The 25,023-nt window shown below is 45.3% G+C and overlaps 1 protein-coding gene across 1 annotated transcript in view; it reads right to left on the bottom strand.

The window, feature by feature from the left end:
- The window catches only part of LOC135220776 (BTB/POZ domain-containing protein 6-B-like), a gene marked incomplete in the record, with an annotated part of 184,957 nt that overhangs the window by 81,112 nt on the left and 78,822 nt on the right, over positions 1 to 25,023 (bottom strand). Inside the window, 1 exon segment of the mRNA XM_064258248.1 lies at positions 16,073 to 16,402. Coding sequence (XP_064114318.1) covers positions 16,073 to 16,402 — 330 coding nt within the window.

The raw sequence follows: 25,023 nt of genomic DNA, 5'->3' as shown, positions 1-25,023 counted from the left end.
TTCCTCTCCTTGGAAAGGGTGCAGACCCTTCGAAGCTTCGAAGCAAGACTTCCTAAGAGGTAGAGAATACCTTCCTCTTCTTAGGAAGTGGAAACCTTTGAAGAGGGAGATTAGGAGGCGTCAGATGATTGAAAACTCGCTGCAACACAGGAAGGGAGGGTGCTATGTCATGGCAAGGAACCGCACCGATCAAGAACAGAGTTCGTTTGTAAGAGCCAAGCACTCCGATCGGCAGATCAAGCTGTCTAGTCGAGCCGAGCCCAGCTGAGGAGATCACCACTACATAATTATGATTGGTAATCATCAACAAAGAACTATCACTTCTTCCCAATTAACTGTACTCCATCGAGGTCGAAGCTCTGAGAAAAAGAACAAGTGGGATTCTGTGTCTACTGTCCTACGTGTTTGAACCCTAAGGTCCAATACACAAGGGCAGTACTTTACCATTCACTCAGAAGGTGTTGCATGCAGTTCCAAGCTCTACATAACTCCAAACCAGACTGAGAAGTGGACTCATCTGCACTGGTAAAGACTCGTCTCACCATCCAAGCACTCATAATAGTGAGTGCTCGGCGAGCGTTAAAATTTGTAAGAATTCCCACGCTCTGCAAGAAACACCCAACTCTTGTATGACAATAATCAGGGGAGCTTTTTCTCGTTCTGGTACTCAGCAATATGATGAAGCCAAGCACTCGGCGAGTGCCAACGAAACCAAGGGATCCAGGCGCTTGGCGAGACTCCCGATTGTTGCAAAAATCATCGGAAATACCTGTTGCCAAAGTGTTTGAAAATCTCAGAAAACCAAATCACCCTATAAGTGCTGGAAATTCCAAGGAATTTAATGGCTTAGGGAGACTCTCGATTTTCATAATAACAGTTACAGGGAATGTCTGTCTCACTCGAGTGTTTGGAAATTACAGAAAAATCATAACACTCTGAGAATGCCAGAAACTCTAAGGAATTCGAGCATTCAGCAAGATTCCTGGTTATCACAGTAACAATTATCAGGAATTCCCTTCTCGCCCAAGTGTTTGCAGATCGTAGAAGACCAAAACACTCAAGAGTGCTAGATATTCCAAAAAAATTTTAAGCGCTCGGTGAGACCCCCGAATTTCATCAAACGATCATCGGGGTGGGGGCCCTCCTTGACTCCTGTAGAAATTGAGGAGAAACAGGCATAAAAACCAGTCATAAATGCAAGCTTTTAAGACTGGAATGAGAGTAAATTCAATTGAATATACAGTGTTCCCCCCGTATTCGCGGGGGATGTGTACCAGACACCCCCGTGAATAGTTAAAACCTGCGAATAGTTAAAACCACCACTAAAAATACTTATAACTGCCTATCTTGAAAGTTCAGATGCCAAATGTATACCTTTAATAACATCCTACTTCAAATATACCTAAAATTACTAACCTATTACTACATTAATCTTTGAGGTTATATATTAATATCATTTTAAAGTCATCTTAAACATTTTACCATTAAAAATATATACCTACAGCAAATAACAGAGAGAGAGAGAGACCAATGAATGGCAACATCATATATTTGACCCTCAAGAGTGAAATTATGAATTATTTCTGAGACAGAGAGAATAAATAACGATGAAGAGTAGGAGAGAGAGAGAGAGAGAGAGAGAGAGAGAGAGACGATGATGAGAGAGGAGAGAGAGAGAGAGAGAGAGGAGCAGGAGGGAGAAGAGAGAGAGAGAGAGAGAGAGAGAGAATCTAACTCCATAACAGTATTAGCCAAAATTTCAAATCTCCTCTCGAACCTTGATTTGAAGCTGGCAATGGTGTCGGAAACTGCAACATGGGAAGCTGGTACAGAAGTTGGAAGAGAGGGGGGTCGGAGGACTGAGGATAGGAGAAAGATGACCTCTTAAGGGAGAAGAAACAGGAGTAGCGATCTCTGCTAACACAGGGGTAGAAAGCAGAGTTACAGAAACCTTACTATCTGCCCTAATTGCTGCTTTTCTCTTAGTTCTACACTTGGAGTGAGGGTCATAAACTTCCCACACTAATCTAGTTTTGCAGCCTTCGGCACAAAACTTCACTCCCAATGAACTAGAATCTGATATAATCAAGAAAAACAGGCAGCAACTAAACTCAAAAGAGTAACTAAACTAAGCTAGCTCCTTGAAAATACACTGAAAACTTTGTACGTCAAAAATAATCCATGAACAGAAAAAAACCCTCCAAAGATGACGAAGAAAGCCCGCAGAGCTACCAATGTTACTCGGGAGCAGGCAGAAATCCAATTGAAGAGGTGTGTTGATGTTATACCCATTTACCGAAGGTGGGCGGTAACTAGTTACCTGTGCTAATGATGGCGGTGCCACCGGGAAATTTGAAAGTTAGTTTGCAGGGCGTAGGAATCCTACAGCTGAATAATTACTTGGTAAGACTGAATAAAATTAATACTTAATACCAAACACAGTATAAGGCAGTCCCCGGGGTTACGACGGGTTCAGGTTACGACGTTCCGAGGTTAAGGCGCTTCTCAATTATATTCATCAGACATTATTTCCAGGGATACGACGCATGTTCCAGGGTTACAATGCCTACAACACTCATCTGGCAGATGAAATATGACACCAAAAATGCAAAATAATCAATATTTGAAGGTTTTTTTTTATGAAAAATGCAATAAGAATTCAGTTTACATAGTTTTCAATGCACCAAAACCATTAAAAATGATATTTTCATGATAAAATAAAGTTTCACATATACTTACCGAACAGTTACAAAGCTTATAGCTTCTTACCTACGGCAGTCGAAATTCAAATTGTTGGCGCCAGCGGCGTTGCTATCTTAAGTATAGGTGATACAAGACCCGCCCACATCCGGGAACCCTGGGTACTGCTAGCCTTCTACCGTCAATTTTCGTTTAGCCGCCACGTCCATCTGTGGGGAGGTGGGTGGGCTTTGATTATGTAACTGTTTGGTAAGTATATGTGAAACTTTATTTTATCATAAAAATATCATTTTCACATAAGTGACTTACCGAAGTTACATAGCTGAATCCAAACTACCCAGAAGGAGGGTAGATGGACTACATAAAAATGACAGTAAGACCACATTAAACAGCAAATGTTGCAGTACCCTACCTTGTGAGAGAGCAGCTGCAGGAGAATACTGCCTCTGGTTGGCGCTCTCATCACTCGTAGGAGACGTGGCAGTATAGGCCAGGGTCGTTCCTACTTAGTGGGATTTTGTAACCATGGACAAGACCGTTGGTTGACAAAATATTAAAAAACAGATAATGCCCTTGCCCTGGGCTTCAAAAACCAGATAAAAAAAACAACAGACCATCACCTATACCAAAAATAATGCCCTTACATCACTCAAAGTAATAAATAATGATCTGCGGAGGTTCTCCAAAGTACTATGAGCCTCCAGTCTGCCCACGTACTCAACAACCTATAACAAGGCGAGGAGAACAGTAGAGGATAGAAAGTTTCCCCTATGTTTCCTTTCCCAACACCATGCCTGCTACCGACAAAGGACCCAATTTACAACAACTATCATAGGTAGCCTCTACATTCTTCAGGTAAAATGAGGCGAACACAGATCTCGATCTCCAAAACGTAGATTGAAGAATCGAGGAAAGCGACATAGTGCTTGAAGCTTAAGGATGTCGCCACTGCACGTATTTCATGTGCTTTCACCTTAAGCGCATTCAGAGTCTGATCTTGGACTTGAGAGTGTGACTCCAGTATCAGACTTCTCAAAAAGAACGAAATAGCGTTCTTGGAGAGGGGTTTTGCAGAATTCTTAACCGAACACCAAAGTCGGTCGGAATTACCTCTAACGGATTGTGTCCTTGACAGGTAACATTTCAGAGCTCTGACAGGACATAGTAAATATTCTTCATCCATCGGACCCACTATATTAGATAATCCCTTAAGTACAAAAGATTTAGGCCATGGGTTAGAGGGAGATTCGTTCTTTGCATAAAAAATTCGTTAACAAAAGAACAAACCGCATTTACGATTTTTGAACCCCACCTCTTTGTGGATGGCTTGTAACTCACTCACTCTTCCTGCTGTAGCCAAAGCGAAGAGAAAAAGTGCCTTCCTCGTTACATCTCTCAAAGACGCTTCACGAAGTGGCTCGAATCGTGAAGACATCAGAAAAGTTAAAACTACGTCCAAGTTCCAGTCCACACTATCCTTCTTGGATACTTTTACTGTATTAAATGATTTAATTAAATCTCCAATATCCTGGTTAGAGGAGATGTCAAGCCTTCTATGCTTAAACACTGAGGACAGCATAGCTCTGTACCCTTTAAATTGTCGATACCGACAAGTTCTTAACTTCTTTAAGATACAGCAAAAAATCAGCTATTTCTGTCACAGAGGTTTTAGAAGACGAGAAATTATGTCTTCTGCACCACGTCCTAAAGACTCCCCACTTCGATTGGTAAAGCTTGGCAGAAGAGCTTCTTCGACAGTTAGCAATAGCCTCTGCCGCTCTAGCAGAAAACCCTTAGCTCTGACGAGTTCCGGACAGTCTGAACCCTGTCAGTGACAGAGCGGACAAATTCTGATGATACCTGTCGAAGTGGGGCTGTTTGAGTAGCCGAGGATACTGAGGAAGAAGTCTGGGATGGTCTATAACCAACTTGAGAAGTCTGGAAACCACTCTTTCCTGGGCCAGAATGGTGCTACCAACGTCATTGACACATTTTGATGTGAGAGGAACTTGTTCAACACCTCTCTGATCATTCCAAATGGGGGAAAGGCGTAAACGTCTAGACCCGTCCAATCCTGAAGCATTGGGTCGGTCTTCCAAGCAAGAGGATCTGGAACTGGGGAACAAAAGATCGGAAGTCGATTGTTCCTCGACGTGGCAAACAGATCCAACTGAAGGTCTTCCCCAAAGTTTCCACAGTTCCTGACAAATTTTGTCTTGCAATGTCCACTCCGTGGGAAGAACTTGGTTTACTCGACTGAGTTCGTCCGCCAGTACATTTAACTTCCCCTGTACAAACCTCGGAACGAGGGAAATATCCCGATCTTGAGACCAGAGAAGGAGATCTTCTGCGACTTTGTTGAGGGAGAATGAATGGGTTCCTCCCTGATTCCTGATATAAGATAGAGCGGTGGTGTTGTCGGGAGTTATACTGCCACTCTCTTTCCACGACCAAAGGAGCGAATGCTTGCAGACCGAACCAAATCGCCTTCAACTCCTTCATGTTGATGTGATTCAACCTCTCTTTCTCTGACCCATAATCCTGAGATCTTTTTGGTCCCTAGGAGAGCTCCCCAAACTCTGTCCATGCGTCGGAGTATAATTCTACGTCTGGGTTACTTAATGTCAGGGAGAGACCCTCTTGCAATCTTTCCCTCGACATCCACCATCTCAAGTCGTTCTTGATCTCTTCCGACACTGGGAACGAATACGTGTCTAGTTGAGACTTCCGACACCAACTCGCTTTGAGATAAAACTGAAGAGATCTCATGTGAAGACGACCCAACTTTACAAACGTCTCTACTGATGATAACGTCCCTAGAAGACTCATCCATTCCAAGGCGGAGGAGGACTGACGGTTCAGGAATTGGCTCACTTTTTGAGGCAAGATTCTATTCTTTTCGGGGACAGAAAAACCCGGAAAGTCTGAGAGTCCAGAATCATCCCCAAATAGGGGATCTTCTGGGACGGCACTAATTGAGACTTCTCCAGGTTGATGAGAATTCCCAATTGACTCGCTAATGACAGTGTCTTCCGTAAATCCTTCACGCACTGTGTCCTCGAACCCGATCTGAGAAGCCAGTCGGACCAGGTAAAATGCTGCATTTATGCCCAACATATGCAGCCATTTCCCCAATGGAGCAAGAACACGAGTAAATACTGAGGGGCCGTCGAAAGGCCGAAACAAAGGGCTCTGAATTGATACGTCCTCCCTTCGAACACAAATCTCAGGAACTTCTTTGAACTCTGGTGAATAGGGACATGGAAAGTTAGGGCTTCCTTCATGTCCAGGGACACCATCCAATCGCCTGGGCGAAGTGCCGACATCACAGAATGATTTGTTTCCATATTGAACTTTGTCTTCAGCACAAAAAGGTTCAATGCGCTTACATCTAGCACTGGCCTCCAACCTCCCGAGGCTTTGGGAACTACAAAGAGTCTGTTGTAGAATCCCTGAGAACTGTCGAGGACTTCCTCTATTGCTCCCTTCTTGATGAGTGCATTGACCTCTGCTGCTAAAGCCAAAGCTCTCTCTGATCCTGGAGAATATGCTGTTAAGCTGATTGGTGTATCGGAGAGAGGAGGATCTAAAACAAAAGGAATCGAGTATCCCTCTCGAAGAACTTGAACTACCATTGCTCTGCACCTCTTCGACTCCATTCTTCCCAAAAAGATGGAGTCTTGCCCCTACTTGCACGTGAAGGAACGGCTTCTCACTTGTCCGAAGGTTTGGGGGGAGGTTTCTTTGAGGACTTGTACTGTGGACGCAATTAGTCCTGGGTCGTTGCCACTTAGGTTTATTCCCTCGAAAGGGATGCTTCTGAAGAGAGAAGACTTAGCTCCTGTCGGAGTAGGCTCTTTCGGACGTCTGGAAGACTGAAGAAGGAGTCATTAGTAGATTTCTTTTCTAAATCCGATAGAATTTGTTGAATGGTTTCTTCAGGGAAAAGATGAGATTTACAGAGAGGAGCAAACATGAGAGCCAACTTCTGGTTATTAGTGACTCCTTTAGACACGAAAGAACACCACCTTTCTCTCTTCTTCATCACTCCCATTGTGAAAAGGGCTGCTAATTCTCCTGAACCATCTCTAACAGCCCTTATCCGCACAGGACAGAACTCCTAACCAGTCTGTGGCAAAATCTTCTTCTAAAGACTGACAGTCTTCAATCTTGCGAGCTAAAGAGGCAATAGTCCAGTCCAAAAAACTAAATACCTCAAATATTCTTCACCAAATGGTCCAGCTCTGAAGAAGAAAATAAAATTTTAGCTGACGAAAAAGCTGCTCTTCGGTGTGAGTCCACTAACCGGAGAAGTCTCCCTGGGAGGAGGCAGACACTCCAAAGAAGGAACTTCTCCAGTTGCGTAGAAGCGATACGCTTTACTCTGAAGCTTAGAAGGTGGGAAAGCAAACGAAGCCTTACCTGTTTTCCCTCTTACTTAGAAAGCCACTCTGTTGACTCCTTAAGGGCCTGCTTCGAGGACTGAGAAAGAACCAGTTTAGGTAGACACAAATACGCTGTCTTCCTATCTTTAACGAACATTGAAGGGGGTGAAGACGGAGAAGCAGGTTCAAAGTAATCTGGATAAGTGGACAGGAAAAATTTAAGAAGACTCGAATAAGCCGACGAATCCTTGTCATCTTGATCCAAAGCTTCCTCTTCAGACTGCACGGAAGCAGAGTCGAAATCAGGCTTATGTTCTACCCCGGTGGAGGATTTCAACAAACTCATAAGATCCTGGAAATGCTTCTTAAATGGCGCTAAGGTAGAATCGTCTAACACTGTAGAAGTCGATGGTCTTTCAGTCGAAGAACGATTCTTTCTAACAGGTGAAGTCTCCGCACCACGAGTCGACACAGGCGAACAACCAGTCGAAATTCCTATCGACTCATGGGTTTGGTTTGGGGGAGGCGCGAGGGGAAGTCGAACAGAAAGACGAGCGAATAAACGCTTCTATGGACAGGTAATTACGGAGTCGAACGAGGCGACTGAGCCGAAAACTGCGACCGAGACTCGCTTGGGAGAGTCGAGCGATCGTGAATTATCACGAAGTTTAGTCCGAGAGCCATTGCTTTTAGCCGAAAAATGCGACTGCGGAGGAGATTCACTAAATATCACATCCGGAGCAAAACTACACGAAGGTTGAGGACTCCAATGCCTCTTAGACTTCTTAACAGGAGTCGGTGACGAATCACCCGCAAGAATCTAATGTCTTTTTAACGGTCGAGACACCAAATCACCTCGCCTTTTGCGCACTGGCGATTGCACTTCCGAATCAGAAGACAGACGAGAATCACAAACACTAACACCTTTCCACATCTTTTTGGACGACACCCGCGAGTCGACGGAGTCGACGGCTGACCGTGGGCAAACTCCCCCAGACTTCTTCCGACCTCCGGTATGTCTTCTCCCGGTTGCGGGGGAGCGGGACAGTGACCTTCGTCTGGGAGTCGAGGGGGAACGGACAACCACCTCCTCAGGCGCAACATTAACACTTTGCACTGCACTAGATTTCACTGTACTATCTACGAAAGCTTTAAAAGACATTCCTAACTTCATAACTGATTCAGCTAACACTTTGAACTTTTTATCCATCTTAGACTCAAGCAAGGCAATGGTGTTGGGTTCGGAAACATGGGCAACTTGAACAGGGGTAATCAAAGGAGAAGTAGGAGGACTATTAATTGGAGAAATATTCTCTAATAAAGGAGAGGCAAGAGAAGACTTATTTGTCTCCGAAGGAACAGGAGTAGTTTCTAACCTATTCTTACTACTAGCCCTAAGCGCTGCCTTCCTCTTCCTATCTTTCTCCATTTTCTCAGCATGCGATCTAACCGCCTTCCATCCCTGTTCATCCAATTCTTTACATTCATCACATGTCACATCCATACCATTACAATTTTGTCCTCTGCATTTAGTGCACTTAGAGTGCGGATCGGGACTTAACTTAGCTAATCTTGTTTTGCAGCCAGCGCTGCAAAACCTTACAGCAGATGAACTAGAATCTGACATAATTAGCAATAATGACGAAAAACTGAATAGAGATAGCTAACTGGCAAGAAAAAACCAAAAACTTGTACATCACCAAACAAAAACCAAAATCCAAAATGGCGACGCAGGAGACTGCAGCGAAAATCTCACAGGTGTTACCCCGTGAGCGGCAGAAACGAAAAAATTGACGGTAGAAGGCTAGCAGTACCCAGGGTTCCCGGATGTGGGCGGGTCTTGTATCACCTATACTTAAGATAGCAACGCCGCTGGCGCCAACAATTTGAATTTCGACTGCCGTAGGTAAGAAGCTATAAGCTATGTAACTGTTCAGTAAGTCACTTATGTGAAAATGATATTGTTATGATACAATAAAGTTTGTTCATACTTACCTGGCAGATATATATATAGCTGTATTCTCCGAAGTCCGCCAGAATTTCAAAACTTACGACACACACAGTGGGATATCAGGTGGTTAGTACCCATTCCCACCGCTGGGAGGTGGGTATCAGGAACCATTCCCATTTTCTATTCAGATTTTCTATTGCCACTGTCTCCTGAGGGGAGGTGGGTGGGTACTTGATTATATATATCTGCCAGGTAAGTATGAACAAACTTTATTGTATCATAACAATATAATTTTGTTCATGAAACTTACCTGTCAGATATATATATATAGCTGAATCCCACCATTGGAGGTGGGAAGAGACAGAATAGGATTTAGGAAACAAATTACATGCAGATGATTGACATCTTGGTTCCTTACCTGTTAGCATAGCTGACTTCGTGATTACTGTCACCCAAGTCTGCTTTTGCTTTACTAGAGTATCCAGCAAGGTAGTGACCTGTATAGCTGGTGAGTTCTAGATGATCTGTCAAGGGGGGCGTGACCACAATATGACTAGACCATATTGACCATACTCTGAGGGCAACGAAGCAAAAAACCACCAACTGACTAAGCCTATCAAAAGTTGATCCCACATAACTTATGCTAAAGAATGGGAAGTCCGCCTTAGGCGGTCGACCCAACAACCATAAACCAATACAAAAATTTAAAAGCTCACCTAACCATTTTCTAAAGGATAGGATGAGTGCTACTTCCTGCTCCCAAGATTGTATCTGCGGAAATGTATGGCCCTAGCGAGCAGCAGTTCTCATATGTTGTCTTCACATCCCGCAGGTAGTTGCTTCGCCAAAAAGTGGCACTCAGGATGTCACTGAGTGCCATGTTATTTTGAAATGCCACCGAGGTCGCGACAGCTCTCACCTCGTGAGCATTAACTCTCAAAAGTCCAAGATCACCATCTCAACAGGACGAATGAGCCTCCTTGATTGTACTCCTCAAAAAGAACGCCAGTGCGTTCTTCGACATCGGTAAGTCTGGTCTCTTGACGGAACACCACAGATTGTCCGAAGGACCTCGACACTCTTTTGTTGTTTCTAAATAAAACTTGAGAGCCCTGACAGGGCACAGAACTCTCTCTGGTTCTTGTCCGATAATCTCTGCTATCCCCTTGATCTCAAAGCTCTTAGGCCAAGGGTTGGACGGGTTTTTGTTCTTTGCTAAGAACGAAGGGCTTAATGAACATACTGCATTATGTCCCCTAAAGCCTTCCTTGTCACGTCCTTTAACGATGCAGAATGTAAAGGTTCAAAAGGACTCGACATCAGGAACTTTAAGACGACATCCAAGTTCCAAGACAGAATCTTAGGTTGCGCCACTTTCGAGGTTCCAAAAGACCTCAAAAGATCGTGAAGGTCTTTGTTGTTAGACAGATCTAAACCTCTGTGTCGAAAGACCGTCGACAACATGCTCTTCTATCCTCTAATCGTTGGAACTGCCAGTTTGTCAACAATTCTCAGATGAAGGAGGAAGTCAGCAATCTGGTTCACAGAGGTCATGGTGGAGGAAATACCCTTCTTCCCGCACCATTTCCGAAGACAGCCCACTTTGATTGGTACACTGCAAGAGAGGAAGCTCTCCTTGCATTGGCAATTGCTCTTGCCACAGGTCTTGAAAAACCTCTCGAAGTGGGGCTGTTTGAGTAGATCGACTCCCTCGGGCGGGGTCCTTGGGAAGTCCACTAGGAAGGACATGACCTCTGTGAACCAGTCGCTTGAAGGCCAAAACGGGGCGATCAGCGTCATCCTCGCTCCCTCTGATGCCGCAAACTTCCTGATTACTTCTCCCAGGAGTTTGAACGGGGGAAAGGCGTAGACGTCCATCCCCGTCCAATCCCATAGGATGGCGTCTATTGCTACTGCTCCCGGATCGAGAACCGGGGAGCAGTAAAGAGGAAGTCTCTTCGTCTTCGATGTTGCGAAGAGATCTACTAAGGGACGTCCCCATAGTCTCCACAACTCTTGACAAACTTCTGTATGAAGAGTCCACTTGGTTGCGAAAAGTTGCTGCCAACGGCTGAGAAGATCCGCATGTACGTTCTGAACTCCTGCAACGAACCTCGTCAGGATCGTTACGTTCTGTGCTTTCGCCCACAGCAGGATCTCTCTCGCTAACTCGTACAGGGACCGAGAGTGTGTTCCTCCCTGCTTCTTGATGTACGCGAGAGCTGTGGTATTGTCCGAGTTGATCTGGACAACTCGGCCAAAGACTCGTTCTTCGAAGAACTGGAGAGCCAACCGAATTGCTTCCAATTCTTTTAGGTTGATGTGCCAGGACATCTGTTCCCCTCTCCTGATGCCTGACACTTCTTCCTTTCCCAGTGTTGCTCCCCAACCCGCAGTGGACGCGTCGGAAAACAACACTAGGTCGGGGCTCAGAAGGCTGAGAGACAATCCTTCTGCTAGCTTTACTGGATCGTGCCACCACTTTAGGCGATCCTTGACCGACTGAGAGATGTTAAGCGTCACATCTAGGTCTTCCTTGTTTTCCCAGTTCTCCGCTAGGAAAAACTGGAGCGGTCTGAGGTGCAGCCTCCCCAGGGAAACAAACTTCTCCAGGGAGGAAATGGTCCCCAGCAGACTCATCCATTCCCTCACCGAGCATGTTTCCTTCCCCCAAGAAGGTTGACACTTTTTCTAAGCAGTTCTGCTGACGTTCCAGGGATGGAAAAGCTCGAAAAGCCGCTGAATCCATCTGAATCCCCAGATATACGATGGACTGCGTAGGGATCAGATGGGACTTTTCGAAGTTTACTAGTAGGCCTAGGGCCTTCGTCAGTTGTAGCGTCATATGAAGGTCCTCCAGACACCTCGACTTCGACGATGAACGAATGAGCCAGTCGTCTAGGCAAAGCGAGACTCTTATCCTTGCGAGATGAAGCCATTTCGCCACATTTCTCATGAGAAGCGTAAAAACCATCGGAGCTGTGCTTAGCCCGAAGCAGAGAGCTCTGAATTGGAAGACCTGTCCTTTCAAGACAAACCTCGGGTACTTTCTTGACTGAGGATGGATCGGGACGTGAAAGTAGGCGTCTTGGAGATTTAAAGACACCATCCAGTCGCCTGGTCTTAAGGCTCCTAGAACAGACTGAGACGTTTCCATCTTGAATTTGTCCTTTTTGACAAAAAGGTTCAGCCTGCTGACGTCCAGGACAGGTCTCCCACCCCCAGACTGCTTCGGAACCAGGAACAGCCTGTTGTAGAAGCCAGGGGAATCTAGTGCTAGAACCTGTTCTATGGCTCTCTTCTCGAGCATTTGTTCGAGCAGATCGAACAGAATCTGTTGCTTCGAAGGTTGGTAGGAGGGCGACAGATCTATGGGCTTCATGCTCAATGGTGGTGTTCTGAGGAAAGGGATCTTGTATCCTCTTTCGATGATTTCGAGGGACCAGCTGTCCGTCCCTCTTACTTTCCATGCTTCTGCAAAAGATAAGAGTCTTGCTCCGACAGGCATCTGAAGGCCAGACGTGTCACTTCTTCCCCCTGGGTTTTGAAGGGGTTCTGCCTCTAGCGAGACCTCTTCCTCGAGGAGACACTCTCGAGGAAGCACCGCCATGAAAGGGCTTCTGCCTCTTGGAAGCTTGAGCAAGAGGAGTAGTAGGATGGGCTGCAGGGCGTCTAGAAGACTGAGCGAGGAGGTCCTGAGTCGCCTTTTCCTGAAGACTAACTGCTAAATCTTTCACCATCGACTGTGGGAAGAGATGACTTGATAGAGGGGCCAACAACAACTCTGCCCTCTGAGCAGGAGATACCGACTTAGCCGTGAAATTGCAGTACAAGGCTCTCTTCTTAAGAAGCCCTGTAGAAAAGTGAGAGGCCAGTTCATCGGAACCATCCCTGACTGCCTTATCCATGCAGGCTAAGACGCTGGATAGCTCCTCAAGGGAAAGAGAGTCCAGACTCCAAGACTGTAGGTCCAGGGCTCCCAAACACCAATCAAGGAAGTTAAACACCTCCATCGTCCTGAACAGCCCTTTCAGATGGTGATCTAACTCTGAAAGCGTCCAGGAAACCTTAGCAGAGGACAGGAGGGACCTCCTAGGAGCGTCTACCAGACTGGCAAAATTGCCCTGGGAAGAGCGAAGGAACTCTCAAACCCGTTTCCTCTCCCATCTCGTACCACATGCCCGCCCTTCCGCTTAACTTCGCTGGAGGTAGGGCAAAGGAAGTCTTGCCTTGGGCCTTCCTGGAGTCCATCCAGTCATGTATCCTCTTGAATGCTCTCTTCGTAGAAAGCGAAGTGGCCATCTTGATAAAACCTGGCGCTTTCCTCGTCTTCGACGAAGCCAACTGCGATGGAGGAGAGTGGGGGGCCGCGGGCTGAAACTTGTCGGCAAACAAGTCTTTCAAAAGGCGGGCCAAAACTTTGTAATCAGATGAAGATGATGACGAAGCAGGCTCCTCTTCATCCGCAGGCTGCGACTCACCCGAAGACTCTCCCTCATCCATGGGAGCAACAGAAGAGTCCTTAACAGACCGCGAAGCAATCAAACCTTGAGGCCCCGCTCGTAACAGAGGTCTCCTATCCGAAGGAGGGTCCGAAGTAGAAGGTCGGGTATGCTTAACAACAAACTCCGAAGCTTCACGAAGATCAGGTGAAAAAGCGTCCTGCCGAGCGTGCTGAAAAACGTCCTTGCTAGCGTCCTGAAGAGCGCCTTGATGTGAAGCGCGCCGAGCGTCCTGAATACCATCCTTGCGAGCGTCCTGAAGAGTAGAGCGACAAGCGTCAAGAAAAGCGTCCTGGCGAGCTTCCTGACGGGACGCAGAAACAACAGAAGCGTCAACGCAAGCAGCCTGATAGGCGTCCTGGCGAGCCGCACGCCGAGCGTCAGGAAGGGCACGAGGAGCGTCATAGTAAGATGTATGGCGATCGTCGCCAAGACAAGCCTTACGGTCTAGAGTGTGTGCAGAACGCTCATCAACACTTCTAGCTAAGCGCTGGGATGGTAAACGGGATCTAGAAGGCGACAAAGCAGAAGAGGGCAACGAACGAGGAGAAGGAGAAGGAGACTGCCTGGATCTCTTGATAGGCAGCCTCGAATCCTTCCTGCGGCGACGGGGTTCTGCCTCCCTCTTGGCAAAAAACGAGGCCAACTGCTGCTGCATGTCCAGAAGAATCTTCTTAGATGGAGAAGATTCCCGATCAGGTGAAGGGCTGATCCTGTGAGAAGACGAGGGGCAAGGGGACGCCTTCTTCCTTCTCACAGGAACAACCTTAGAGCGACTGGGGCGCTCAAAAGCGTCCTCCTCCGATGACGTCCTGGTCCTCTTCTGCGGGGGAGCGTCTTCGAAACATTCAGGAGACGACTGGAACGCAGGTCGAGAAAGAGGACGTGAAGCGTCCTCTTCTCTAAAACCTCTCTTAAGAGGGTGAGAGTCCTTCCGAGAGCTCCAACCCCGGTGCGGGGAGGACGCCTCGGAGGACGAGAAACAATCCTTAAGGATTCGTGCCCGTGCCCGATCCTTGGCAGCCTAGAAAGCGTCATCAGGTTCTGCCGAAGGGACGCCAGATCGGTGAGGAGTCCCCCTCCTTCGGCTTTCGACATGCCCACTTCATTTGTCCTGGGAGTCCGACACAGGTCTAGACCTAGAGGCGTTATAGGGCCGATCTGACGCCCCCTCCACAACACTAGGGGCACTAACACCATCACCACACTTCACAACACTAGATTGGAGCGCAAGCACTTTAGACTCCAGGTTACGGATAGACTCCATAATGACAGAAAGGGCATTACCTTCCGCAGACACAACCTCAGGGCCTGAAGGCAACTCCACAGGGTTAGGTAAAGTAAAGTCTACAGAAGGGTTAACAGGAGACAAATTACTATCCTGACTTCTGCTCACTGAAGCACTCCTGGAGGAAGACCTCCTGATTCTATCACACTCTAACTTGCGTACATATGAATCATACGTCTTCCATTCAGCATCAGTCAAATTCTCACACTCCTTACATCTATCATCCAACAAACAAACATGCCCCCTACACCTCGTGCATACCGAGTGAGGGTCTACTGAAGCTTTCGGTAGCCTCACCTTACACTCTTGCACACAACACACTCTGAAACTAGCAGAACTAGATCCAGACATCTTATTCAAAGAACAGTCAAAGCCAAAATCAATTCAATCCACGATAGCGTATGCCTAGCCACAAATCCAAGTCAATAAACCAAAAAGACAATCAGATACTCAAGCTGCAATGAAGTTTGCAAAATCCTAAGACAGAGGTACTGAAAACAGGTGTTGACAGTACCGGCTACACAGAAAATCTGAATAGAAAATGGGAATGGTTCCTGATACCCGCCTCCCAGCGGCGGGAATGGGTACTAACCACCTGATATCCCACTGTGTGTCGTAAGTTTTGAAATTCTGTCGGACTTCGGAGAATACAGCTATATATATATCAGACAGGTAAGTTTCATGAACAAAGTAAGGTTTTCCTAGGATTTTTTATGATGTTCCGGCTTGCGACGATTTTCGGCTTACAATGCGTCTCAAGAACGGAACCCCCGTCGTAAGCCGGGGGACTGCCTGTATACATATTTATTTAAGAGATAAAACATTAAAGATCCCACCGGGAAAATTATTAATGGCTAGTCAGCAAGAGCTCACAAAAATACGTCTTCATCGGAAGACAACCAAAAGCAAAGTGGAGAGTTTACATCCGGGCAGCCATGCCTACCCACCTACCAGACTGTAGTTACTGCCTAACCACCTTGTTCAAGAATTTAACGGATATAATTCCAACATACACTGAAAGTAATTCCTTATTTAAAGGACCGAGGGTTTGTATATCATATAGGAACAAAAAAAGGATGATAGCTGTAAAATATTCTTTAATGGTGAAAGAAGAATGTGTTTAGAAGCTGGTATCAAATTAGAAACCCTTTGACAGCAAAGTGTAACTGAGGTCTAATGAACAAACAATTACCAATTTTCAGACAATTCAAAGAATGAAACTTTACCCGACAATGCCAGTCATTACCTGGTTGGCCAACAACAAAATGGACATCTGCCATGAGCTCATTGTTAAGCATTACAGCATTTCTTTCCCTTAAACTTGTTGCATGAAAGTTGGGATCCGATGATGTAGATGCAACCGATGCTCCAAGAGGCAAAGGTGAGAGAGGAGGTGGTGAAGTTAATCCACTATGTCTGTGCTGTGGAGATGTGGGGGCACTTGAGGGCTGCAAAACAGCTCCCCCACGACCATTACTGCTTCGGGTATTGGTGCTGTCACACTGGTCATCAATACTGCGGAGTGGGGGCATTAGGGGCCCCAAGAGAAGGGCACTTTCATTTTCCATAAGAGGACCTGAAAGACAACCATTGTTATTGTCTTCTATACTTTTATTGAAGGTTAAAAAATTGAATTTTTATAATGAAATTAATGATTGAAAATTGATAAAATTAATATTAATAATACTTACCTGTATAATTTATCTAGCCCTAAATCCCCAAAAACAGCTCCATTACCACATTGGCAACCCTGTTACCTCCTATTCTGTCCACCAGTTGACAACACTGCCATTGACAGTTACAAAACCTTCCCTTGAAAATCATTTGTGAAAGGTAGATTGTGGGAAGGGTGGGTGGGACTAGTAACTTATACAGGTAAGTATTATCAATATTAATTTTATTATAAAAATTCCATATCAATAATCATTAACTTAATATAATTTATCTAGCCCGATTCACCACATTGAAAGGAGGAGGGAATCTGAATAAAATTTCCCTTTCAGGCAGAATAGGAGGAACCAACGTCATCCGATTAATGGAAAAGGAAGAAAAATGTTATTGTCATGATACAATAAAGTTATATACATACTTACCTGGCAGATATATATACTTAGCTATAGACTCCGTCGTCCCCGACAGAAATTCAAATTTCATGCCACACACTACAGGTAGGTCAGGTGATCTACCGCCCCGCCGCTGGGTGGCGGGAATAGGAACCATTCCCGTTTTCTAATTCAGATTTTCTCTTCCACCTGTCTCCTGAGGGGAGGCTGGGTGGGCCTTTTAATCGTATATATCTGCCAGGTAAGTATGTATAAAACTTTATTGTATCATGACAATAACATTTTTATACATTCAACTTCCCTGTCAGATATATACTTAGCTGATTGGCACCTTTGGCGGAGGGTAAGAGACAGCTATTTACTGAATAGACAGGTAAACAACATACGTTGTAGGTAATAAAAATAAAAAACCTTGGTTCCTACCTGTGTTAGCAAAAGACTTCATGGCTACTGCCTAGGCACCTGCATCGCTTCAAGAGCCTCAGCGAGGTAGTGACCTCTTGCTAAGAGTTCTTGATGGTCTGTCAAAGGGGTCTTATCCACTTACTCGACAGAACCTTAGGATCTTTGTTAAATGGGGTCTATCCACTTACATGACAAAACACCTTGCCTAATGGCATTATCAAAGAGCACGACACTGATCCCGATCACCTGATCCTATCACCGGGGTTAGTACTATTGTTTATTAACTCCCATTTTAATAAACAAATTAAATCTATTTTGAAGGGCTTGGACCATTTAATTAAACAGTTTACACCGCAATGCGCCTCCCTACCTTACATGTATGGTTTAGTCAAGACACATAAAATCAATAACCCTATCAGACCAATCATTAGTTCAGTGGGCTCAGTTTCGTATAATTTATCTAAATGGCTTGTAAAAATTCTTACTCCTTTGGTAGGAAATATTTCTAACACGAATGTTAAAAACAATGTTGATTTTATAAACAAATTGAATAGTTTAAATTTGAATTATGATTTCAATATGGTTAGTTTTGATGTTGTCTCTTTATTTACAAAAGTGCCTGTAGATGACTTACTTGAATATTTGGAAGAGGAATTAGAGCGTCATGACATTCCCTTAAGTGTAGAAAATCTCATTAGTCTCATAAGGTTATGTATCAAAGATAGTAAATTTTGTTTCAATGGGGAATTTTTTGTACAAAAGTTTGGCATGGCCATGGGTAATCCCTTATCTCCTGTCCTTAGCAATATTTACATGGAATTTTTTGAGAAAAAACTCTTACCAAGAATTTTGCCCCAAAAAGTTATTTGGTTTGGATATGTGGATATCTTCTGTATTTGGCCAGTTCATGAAAATCTCCAGGAATTCCTTAATAATCTCAATAATTTAGTCCCTTCTATAAAATTTACTGTAGAGGAAGAAAGAAATTGTAATTTGAATTTTCTTGATGTAACTGTCCATAGAAATGATAGAAATTTCACCTTTTCAGTCTTTCGAAAATCAACTAATATTGCCTCTTTTGTTCATTACTACTCCAATCACCATCAAAATGTTAAATTCTCTGTTTTTTCTGGGATGTTCCTAAGGGCTTTACGTGTCTGTAGCCCGCAGTTTATTGACGCTGAAATTAAAACTATTTATGATATTGCATTGAAACTTAAATACCCAAGGACTTTTGTAGATGTGGCATGGAAAAGAGCTAGAAAAACATTTTATTCAACTAATGACAAACTTGAATTTAGTAAGCATAACATTCTAAAATTACTTATGATGAAAGGTTTTTAGATATTCCTAGAATTTTAAAGCTTTTTAACATAAATGTTGTTTTCAGTAATATTAATGTCAAGAGTTTAGTAATCAAAAATTCTCCTAAAGATCTTCCAGGTTGCATATATGAAATTCCTTGCAAAAAGTGTGATAAAATCTATTACGGACAGACTGGCAAATCTCTTTCACAGCGTCTTAAGCAACATCAATATTCTGTGAGAACTGGGCAAATATCGAATGCATTATTTGTACATATGAGAGATTTAGACCATCCTATTAACTGGAGTCAAGCAAGAGCCTTAGTCCCATGTAATGACACAGTTAAGAGGAATATCATTGAATCTTTGTTTTATCAAGTCAAATAATAGAAATGTTCTAAATTTAACTTGGTTTATTTAAACTTGATGCTTTCATAATGAAAAAAGTTGTAGATAAATATAAGCAACAAAAATGATATTGTTATGTTACAATAAAGTTTCATACATACTTACCTGGCAGATATATACATAGCTAAGACTCCGTCGTCCTCCCCGACAGAAATTCAAATTTCGCGCCACTCGCTACAGGTAGGTCAGGTGATCTACCCGCCTGCCCTGGGCGGCAGGACTAGAACCATCCCCACCCGTTTTCTATCATATTTTCTCTCTTCCACCTGTCTCCTGCGGGAGGCTGGGTGGGCCTTTAATTGTATATATTCTGCCAGGTAAGTATGTATGAAACTTTATTGTAACATAACAATATCATTTTCATACAATCAACTTACCTGTCAGATATATACATAGCTGATTGGCACCTTTCGGTGGAGGGTAAGAGACAGCTACTATATGGAATAGACAGGTAAACAACATATGTTGTAGGTATAAATAAAACCTTGGTTCCTACCTGATAGGTGGTAGACTTCGTGGGTGTTTGCCCAGTAGTCTGCATCACCTCAAGAAAAACTTTAGCGAGATATATGATCTATGGCCAAGAGTTCTTGTGGGTCTGCCGATGGGGTCCTTATCCCGCTTACTCGGCAGAGCCTGAAAGGACTTTGTCAATGGGTGCTGATCCACTTATATGACAATACACCTTATGAAGGAGCACACAACCAATCCCGACCACCTGATCCTAACCATATGTTAGAACTAAGGATTGTTCCAAGTTATCCCCGAACTCGTCACAACAACCGTAACTCAAAACCACTACGCACACATACATAATTTTCTAAAAAAAATTATACTCATCTAATTAGATATGACAAGATTCTCTTACTGAACAACATAGACGGCCGCCCGTGCTAAACCAAGTCCTCCATTGTTCGAAGAGATTCCAGACCATATCCAAAAAGAAGAAAAGTATATACTTTTAAGGATTGGTGTCGGCTCCCGTACCCAGAATCGTATCCGCCGATACGAACGGACCTAGAGAAAAACACTTCTCATATGTCACACGAACGTCTTTCAAGTAATGAGATGCAAATACTGAGTTGCATCTCCAAAATGTCGTATCTATGATGTTTTTAAGCGACATATTCTTATGAAACGAGAGAGACGTCGCTACTGCTCTCACTTCATGAGCTTTAACTTTTCAACAGTCGTAACTGTTCGTCAGAACAGACCTTGTTTGCGCGTCTGTAATGACGTTCCTCACAAAGAATGCCAGCGCATTCTTGGACATCAGTCTTGTGGGGTCTTTTACCAGCGCACCAAAGACCTTGTCTAGAGCCTCCCATCTGAATGCTTCTCTGAATGTAAAAACTTTAGAGCTCTTACAGGGCATAGAGATCTTTCTGCTTCTCTTCCTACGAGACTCGATATGCCTTTGACTTCAAATGACTTAGGCCAGGGATTCGAGGGATTCTCATTCTTAGCTAAAAAACAGTGTCTTAAACGAGCAAATAGCTGAGTCTCCCTTGAAACCTACTTTATCTTGCAGAGCATGTAATTCACTAACTCTCTTTGCCGTAGCTAAAGATAATAGGAATAGGCATTTTCTGGTGATGTCTCGAAACGAAGCCAGATGAGGAGGTTCGAATCTTTCAGATGAAAGAAACTTGAGAACCACGTCTAGGTTCCAGTTCGGAGGGACCGGTTTCCTTCGACTTTGAAGTCTCAAATGACCTTATGAGATCGTGGAGATCTTTATTATCTGCCAGATCTAATCCTCTATTCCTGAAGACAGCCGAGCATATTCTGTATCCTTTATTGTGGATACAGCTAGATGAGATTGCTCTCTCAGGAATAGAAGGAAATCAGCAATTTCCGCTATAGAGGTAGTGGAGGAGGACAACTTCTTAGAATCTACACCACCTTCTAAAAACCTCCCACTTCGATTGATATACTTTCGTAGTGGAGGTTCTGCGTGCTCTCTTGCGATCGCGCTTGCAACTTCGCGAGAAAACCCTCTCGCTCTGACGAGTCTTTCGATAGTCGAAAGGCAGTCAGAGCGAGAGCGGGGAGGTTTTTGATGGTACCTCTTGAAGTGTGGTTGTCTGAGAAGATCCGTCCTTCTTGGTAGGGATCTTGGAAAGTCTACGATCCACTCTACCACCTCCGTGAACCAATCTTGGGCCGGCCAAAGGAGTAAAAAGTTTGTGGCGTCAAAGGAGAAAGAGGACCTCGTCTCCTTTGACGCCCACAAACTTTTTTTTATTACTAATCCCAGGATTTTGAATGGAGGAAAAGCATATACGTCTACTCGAGACCAATCTAGCAGGAAGGCGTTCTACCATAAGAGCTCTTGGATCCTTCCACGACCGAGCAAAAGACTGCCAGCCTTTTGGAAATGAATGTGGCGAAGAGATCCACATGAGGTGTCCCCCACAGCGACCAGAGTCTTTGACACACTTCCTCGTGTAGGGTCCACTCTGTATGAAGGACCTGGTTCCCTCCTGCTGAGTCTGTCCGCCCTCACATTCTTTACTCCCTGCACGAACCTTGTCAGAAGGGAGATGTTTCCTGTGAGACGTCCAAAGCAAAAGGTCTCTCGTCAGTTCGTAAAGGAACGAGGAGTGAGTCCCTCCCTGTTTTCGAATGTAGGCAAGTGCGGTGGTGTTGTCCACGTTTACTTGCACCACTTTGTTCGACACCAGAGGTTCTAGACTCTTCAAAGCCAGATGCACTGGCGAAGAGCTCTTTGCAGGTTTTATGTGCCAAGTCACCTGCGCTGGTTCCCACAGGTGCCTGACACCTCCTTCGAGCCTAATGTTGCTCCCCAACCTTTCTCCGACGCGTCGGAGTACAACACTAGGTCTGGGTTCTGTGTCCTTAGAGAGATCCCTTTGTTCTCTTCCAGAGGGGGCAACCACCATTCCAGGTGCGATCTTATCTCCACTGGAATGGGAAAGACGTCCGAAAGTTGTCCAGTTTTCCAACTCCAAGACTTCTTGAGGAAGAATTGAAGCGGACGTAAATGAAGTCTCCTAGCGGGGAAGAACTGTTCGAGCGAGGAAAGGGACCCTAGAAGGCTCAACCATTCCCTCGCCGACGTATGTTCCTTCCTTAAGAAGAGAGAGACTATCCGCAAACCTTTGCGATTCTCTCTTGCGAAGGAAATACTCGAAAACCCCGAGAATCCATCCGAATCCCCAGATAGACTAAGTTCTGTCTGGGGGTCAGCTGCGACTTCTCGAGGTTCACGAGCAATCCCAACGCTTTGATCAGATCTAAAGTTAACTTCAGGTCCTCCAGCACTGTCTCTCTGATCTGGCCCTGATGAGCCAGTCGTCCAGATACAGAGAGATATTTACTCCTTTGAGGTGAAGAAACCTCGCCACATTCTTCATCAGGCTGTGAAGACCTGAGGAGCTGTGGACAGGCCGAAACACAAGGCTCTGAACTGAAAGATCCTTCCCCCCGTCATGAAAACGGAGGTACTTGCTTCGATGAAGGGTGGATCGGGACGTGAAAGTAGGCGTCCTGGAGATCTAGAGACACCATCCAATCTCCTTGTCGTAATGACGCCAGGACTGAAGCAGAAGTCTCCATGGAGAACTTTTCCTTCCGAATAAATTTGTTCAGAGAGCTGACGTCCAGTACTGGTCTCCAGCCTCCCGAGGCTTTCGCAACCAGAAAAAGGCGATTGTAAAACCCCGGGGAGTTTTGATCTAGTACTAGTTCTATCGCTCTCTTGTCCCACATTTGTTCCACCATCGATCGAAGAGTATCCCCTCAGACCAGGATCCTTGTACTTGGCTGTTAGTTTTTCCCTTGGTATTGACGTTAGGGGAGGAGTGTTCAGGAAAGGGATAAGATATCCCTTCCTTATTATAGCCAACGATGACGCGTCTGTGTTTATAAGTGTCCAGGCCTCCACAAATCCCAGGAGCCTGGCACCTACTGGTGCTTGGAGGAGAGAAGCTTCATTTTCCCTTTTTTAAAGGACGAAAGGCAGGAACCTACCTCTCTTCTCCGGAGCCTTCCTTCTTGCGGGAGGTCTGGAGGTCGGACCACCTCGAAAGGGCTGAACCGAGTACTCGGTCCTTTCTTGTCAGATGTAGAAGCAGGCTTCTTCTTCCTTGCTGACTGAGTCAGAAGATCCTGAGTCGCCTTCTCAGTTAAAAGAATGAGCAATGTCCTTCACCAACTGAGAAGGGAACAAAAAGTCAAGACAAAGGCGAATACAGCAGCGCTGCCCTCTGAGCGTGGGAAGACTGCCCTTGGTTAAAAACGGCACCATATACCGTTCCTCTTCTTTTAGAAGACCTGCTCCAAACAAAGAGGAGATTTCAAAAGAGCCATCCTGTACCGCTTTGGTCTATACAAGACAATATGCACAAAAGGGCTTCCGGTTCGATTCCTTCCGAATCATGGGCTTTCTTGGACATCACCCCAAGGGACCAATCTAAGAAGTTGAAAACTTCCAATACATGAAAGAGTCCCTGAGGAGATGGTCCAGTTCAGAAATGCCCCACGTAATCCGTGCCGAGTTGAGACTTGTCGACGTGAAGCGTCAACTAAGGTCGAAAAGTCTGCTTCTGACGTAGACGGGAGAGCAATACCCATATTCTCTCCCGTCTGATACCAAATGCCTCTTTTACCAGCTAGTCTCGCTGGAGGCATGCAGAGACCGTTCTTACTAAGTCCTTCTTAGACTTCATCCAAGAGTCTAAGGATTGTAGAGCCCTCTTCATTGAAATGGTGGGCTTCATTTTGAGAAAAGACGAAGACTTCTTCGTCTTAGCACTCGACAACAGAGAGTGCGGAGAAGGAGGAGCGGCAGGAGTCAATTCGTCTCCATACTCCTCTAGAAGCAAGGCAGTCAAAACTTTATAGTTCGACAGTCCTTCTCTTCCTTGATATTCTTCATCCGAGTTTCCTTCCAACTCGGGATCTAAATGAGTCTCCGCTCCACCTCTGTACGTTCCTCCTCTGGAGGAGACAAACTCCTAATAGGAGAGGGGCTAAGGGAATGGTATTCTTTCCTCTTCCCCGCTTTAATAGCCTTGGAAGGCAGCCCAAAAGCTCAGGGCTTCTACATCGATAAATAGTAAAGACGCTTCCCGCTTGGATGACGCTTCTCGTCCGCCAAGCGTCCTGGCTGACGCCTCCCGCTTACTTGGCTGCTGACGTCCGGATGACTCTGCGCCTGGAAGCGCTCCGCTCTCAAAGGCGTCCTACTTGGCGCCAAAATATTGGTTGGAGCTTCACGTCTACCAACAGCTTTCAAGACGCTTCATGTCTAAAAGACGTCTCACGTCTCTCTGGCGTTACGTAACTTTCGTAAGCAACCGATTCTCGCTCTCGAATCCGAAGCTTCTGTAATATGTTTAGAAGCTTCACGGTCTGCATGACGCTTCTACGCTTAGCAGGGGAGAGAGGAAGAGACTTCTTGATTGGAAGCGCAACGTCCTTTTCCCTCGAGGCGCTAAAACAAAACTCCCACTAGAGAGGCCAGTTGCTCTTGAACTGCCATAATAATTCTCCTTGAAGCTTCTCCCACGTCACTGCATGACGCCTTTCGTCATCAATCGGGGGAGAAGTAGGAAAGGGTACTTCTGCGTACTCGTCGGGTGACGCTGACGCCACCTTCCCCTTCTTAATAGAAGAGAGCGTCATCTGAGAAAACGCTCTGGGCTCGAATCAATTTCGGGTTCTTTCATATGACGCTTCAGAGGCTCGATAAATTCGACTCCTTCCACCCTCGTTTAGGGTGAGGGGAGAGGGAGAGGATGAGAAACACTCACGAAGGACGCTTTTTCTAGAGCGCCTTTGAGCAGCCTCGCCACAAAACAGAGCTAGCTGAAGGGACGTCTGACCGTTGGGGATTCCCCCCCCCCACGACCTCCTTAAGGCTTTCGACTTTTCTTCTCCTCTGGGCATGGGAGTTTGGAAGAGGTCTAGGCCTGGGAGCGTCCGCAGGGACGATCAAACGCCCCCTCCACAACACTGGGGGAACTCACTTCACTGTAATGCTCACTTTC

The sequence above is a fragment of the Macrobrachium nipponense genome, chromosome 2 (assembly GCF_015104395.2).
Source record: "Macrobrachium nipponense isolate FS-2020 chromosome 2, ASM1510439v2, whole genome shotgun sequence".
Lineage (NCBI taxonomy): Eukaryota > Metazoa > Arthropoda > Malacostraca > Decapoda > Palaemonidae > Macrobrachium > Macrobrachium nipponense.
Note: the sequence above shows the minus strand (reverse complement) of the source record. Positions and strands in the feature narration are given on the sequence as shown.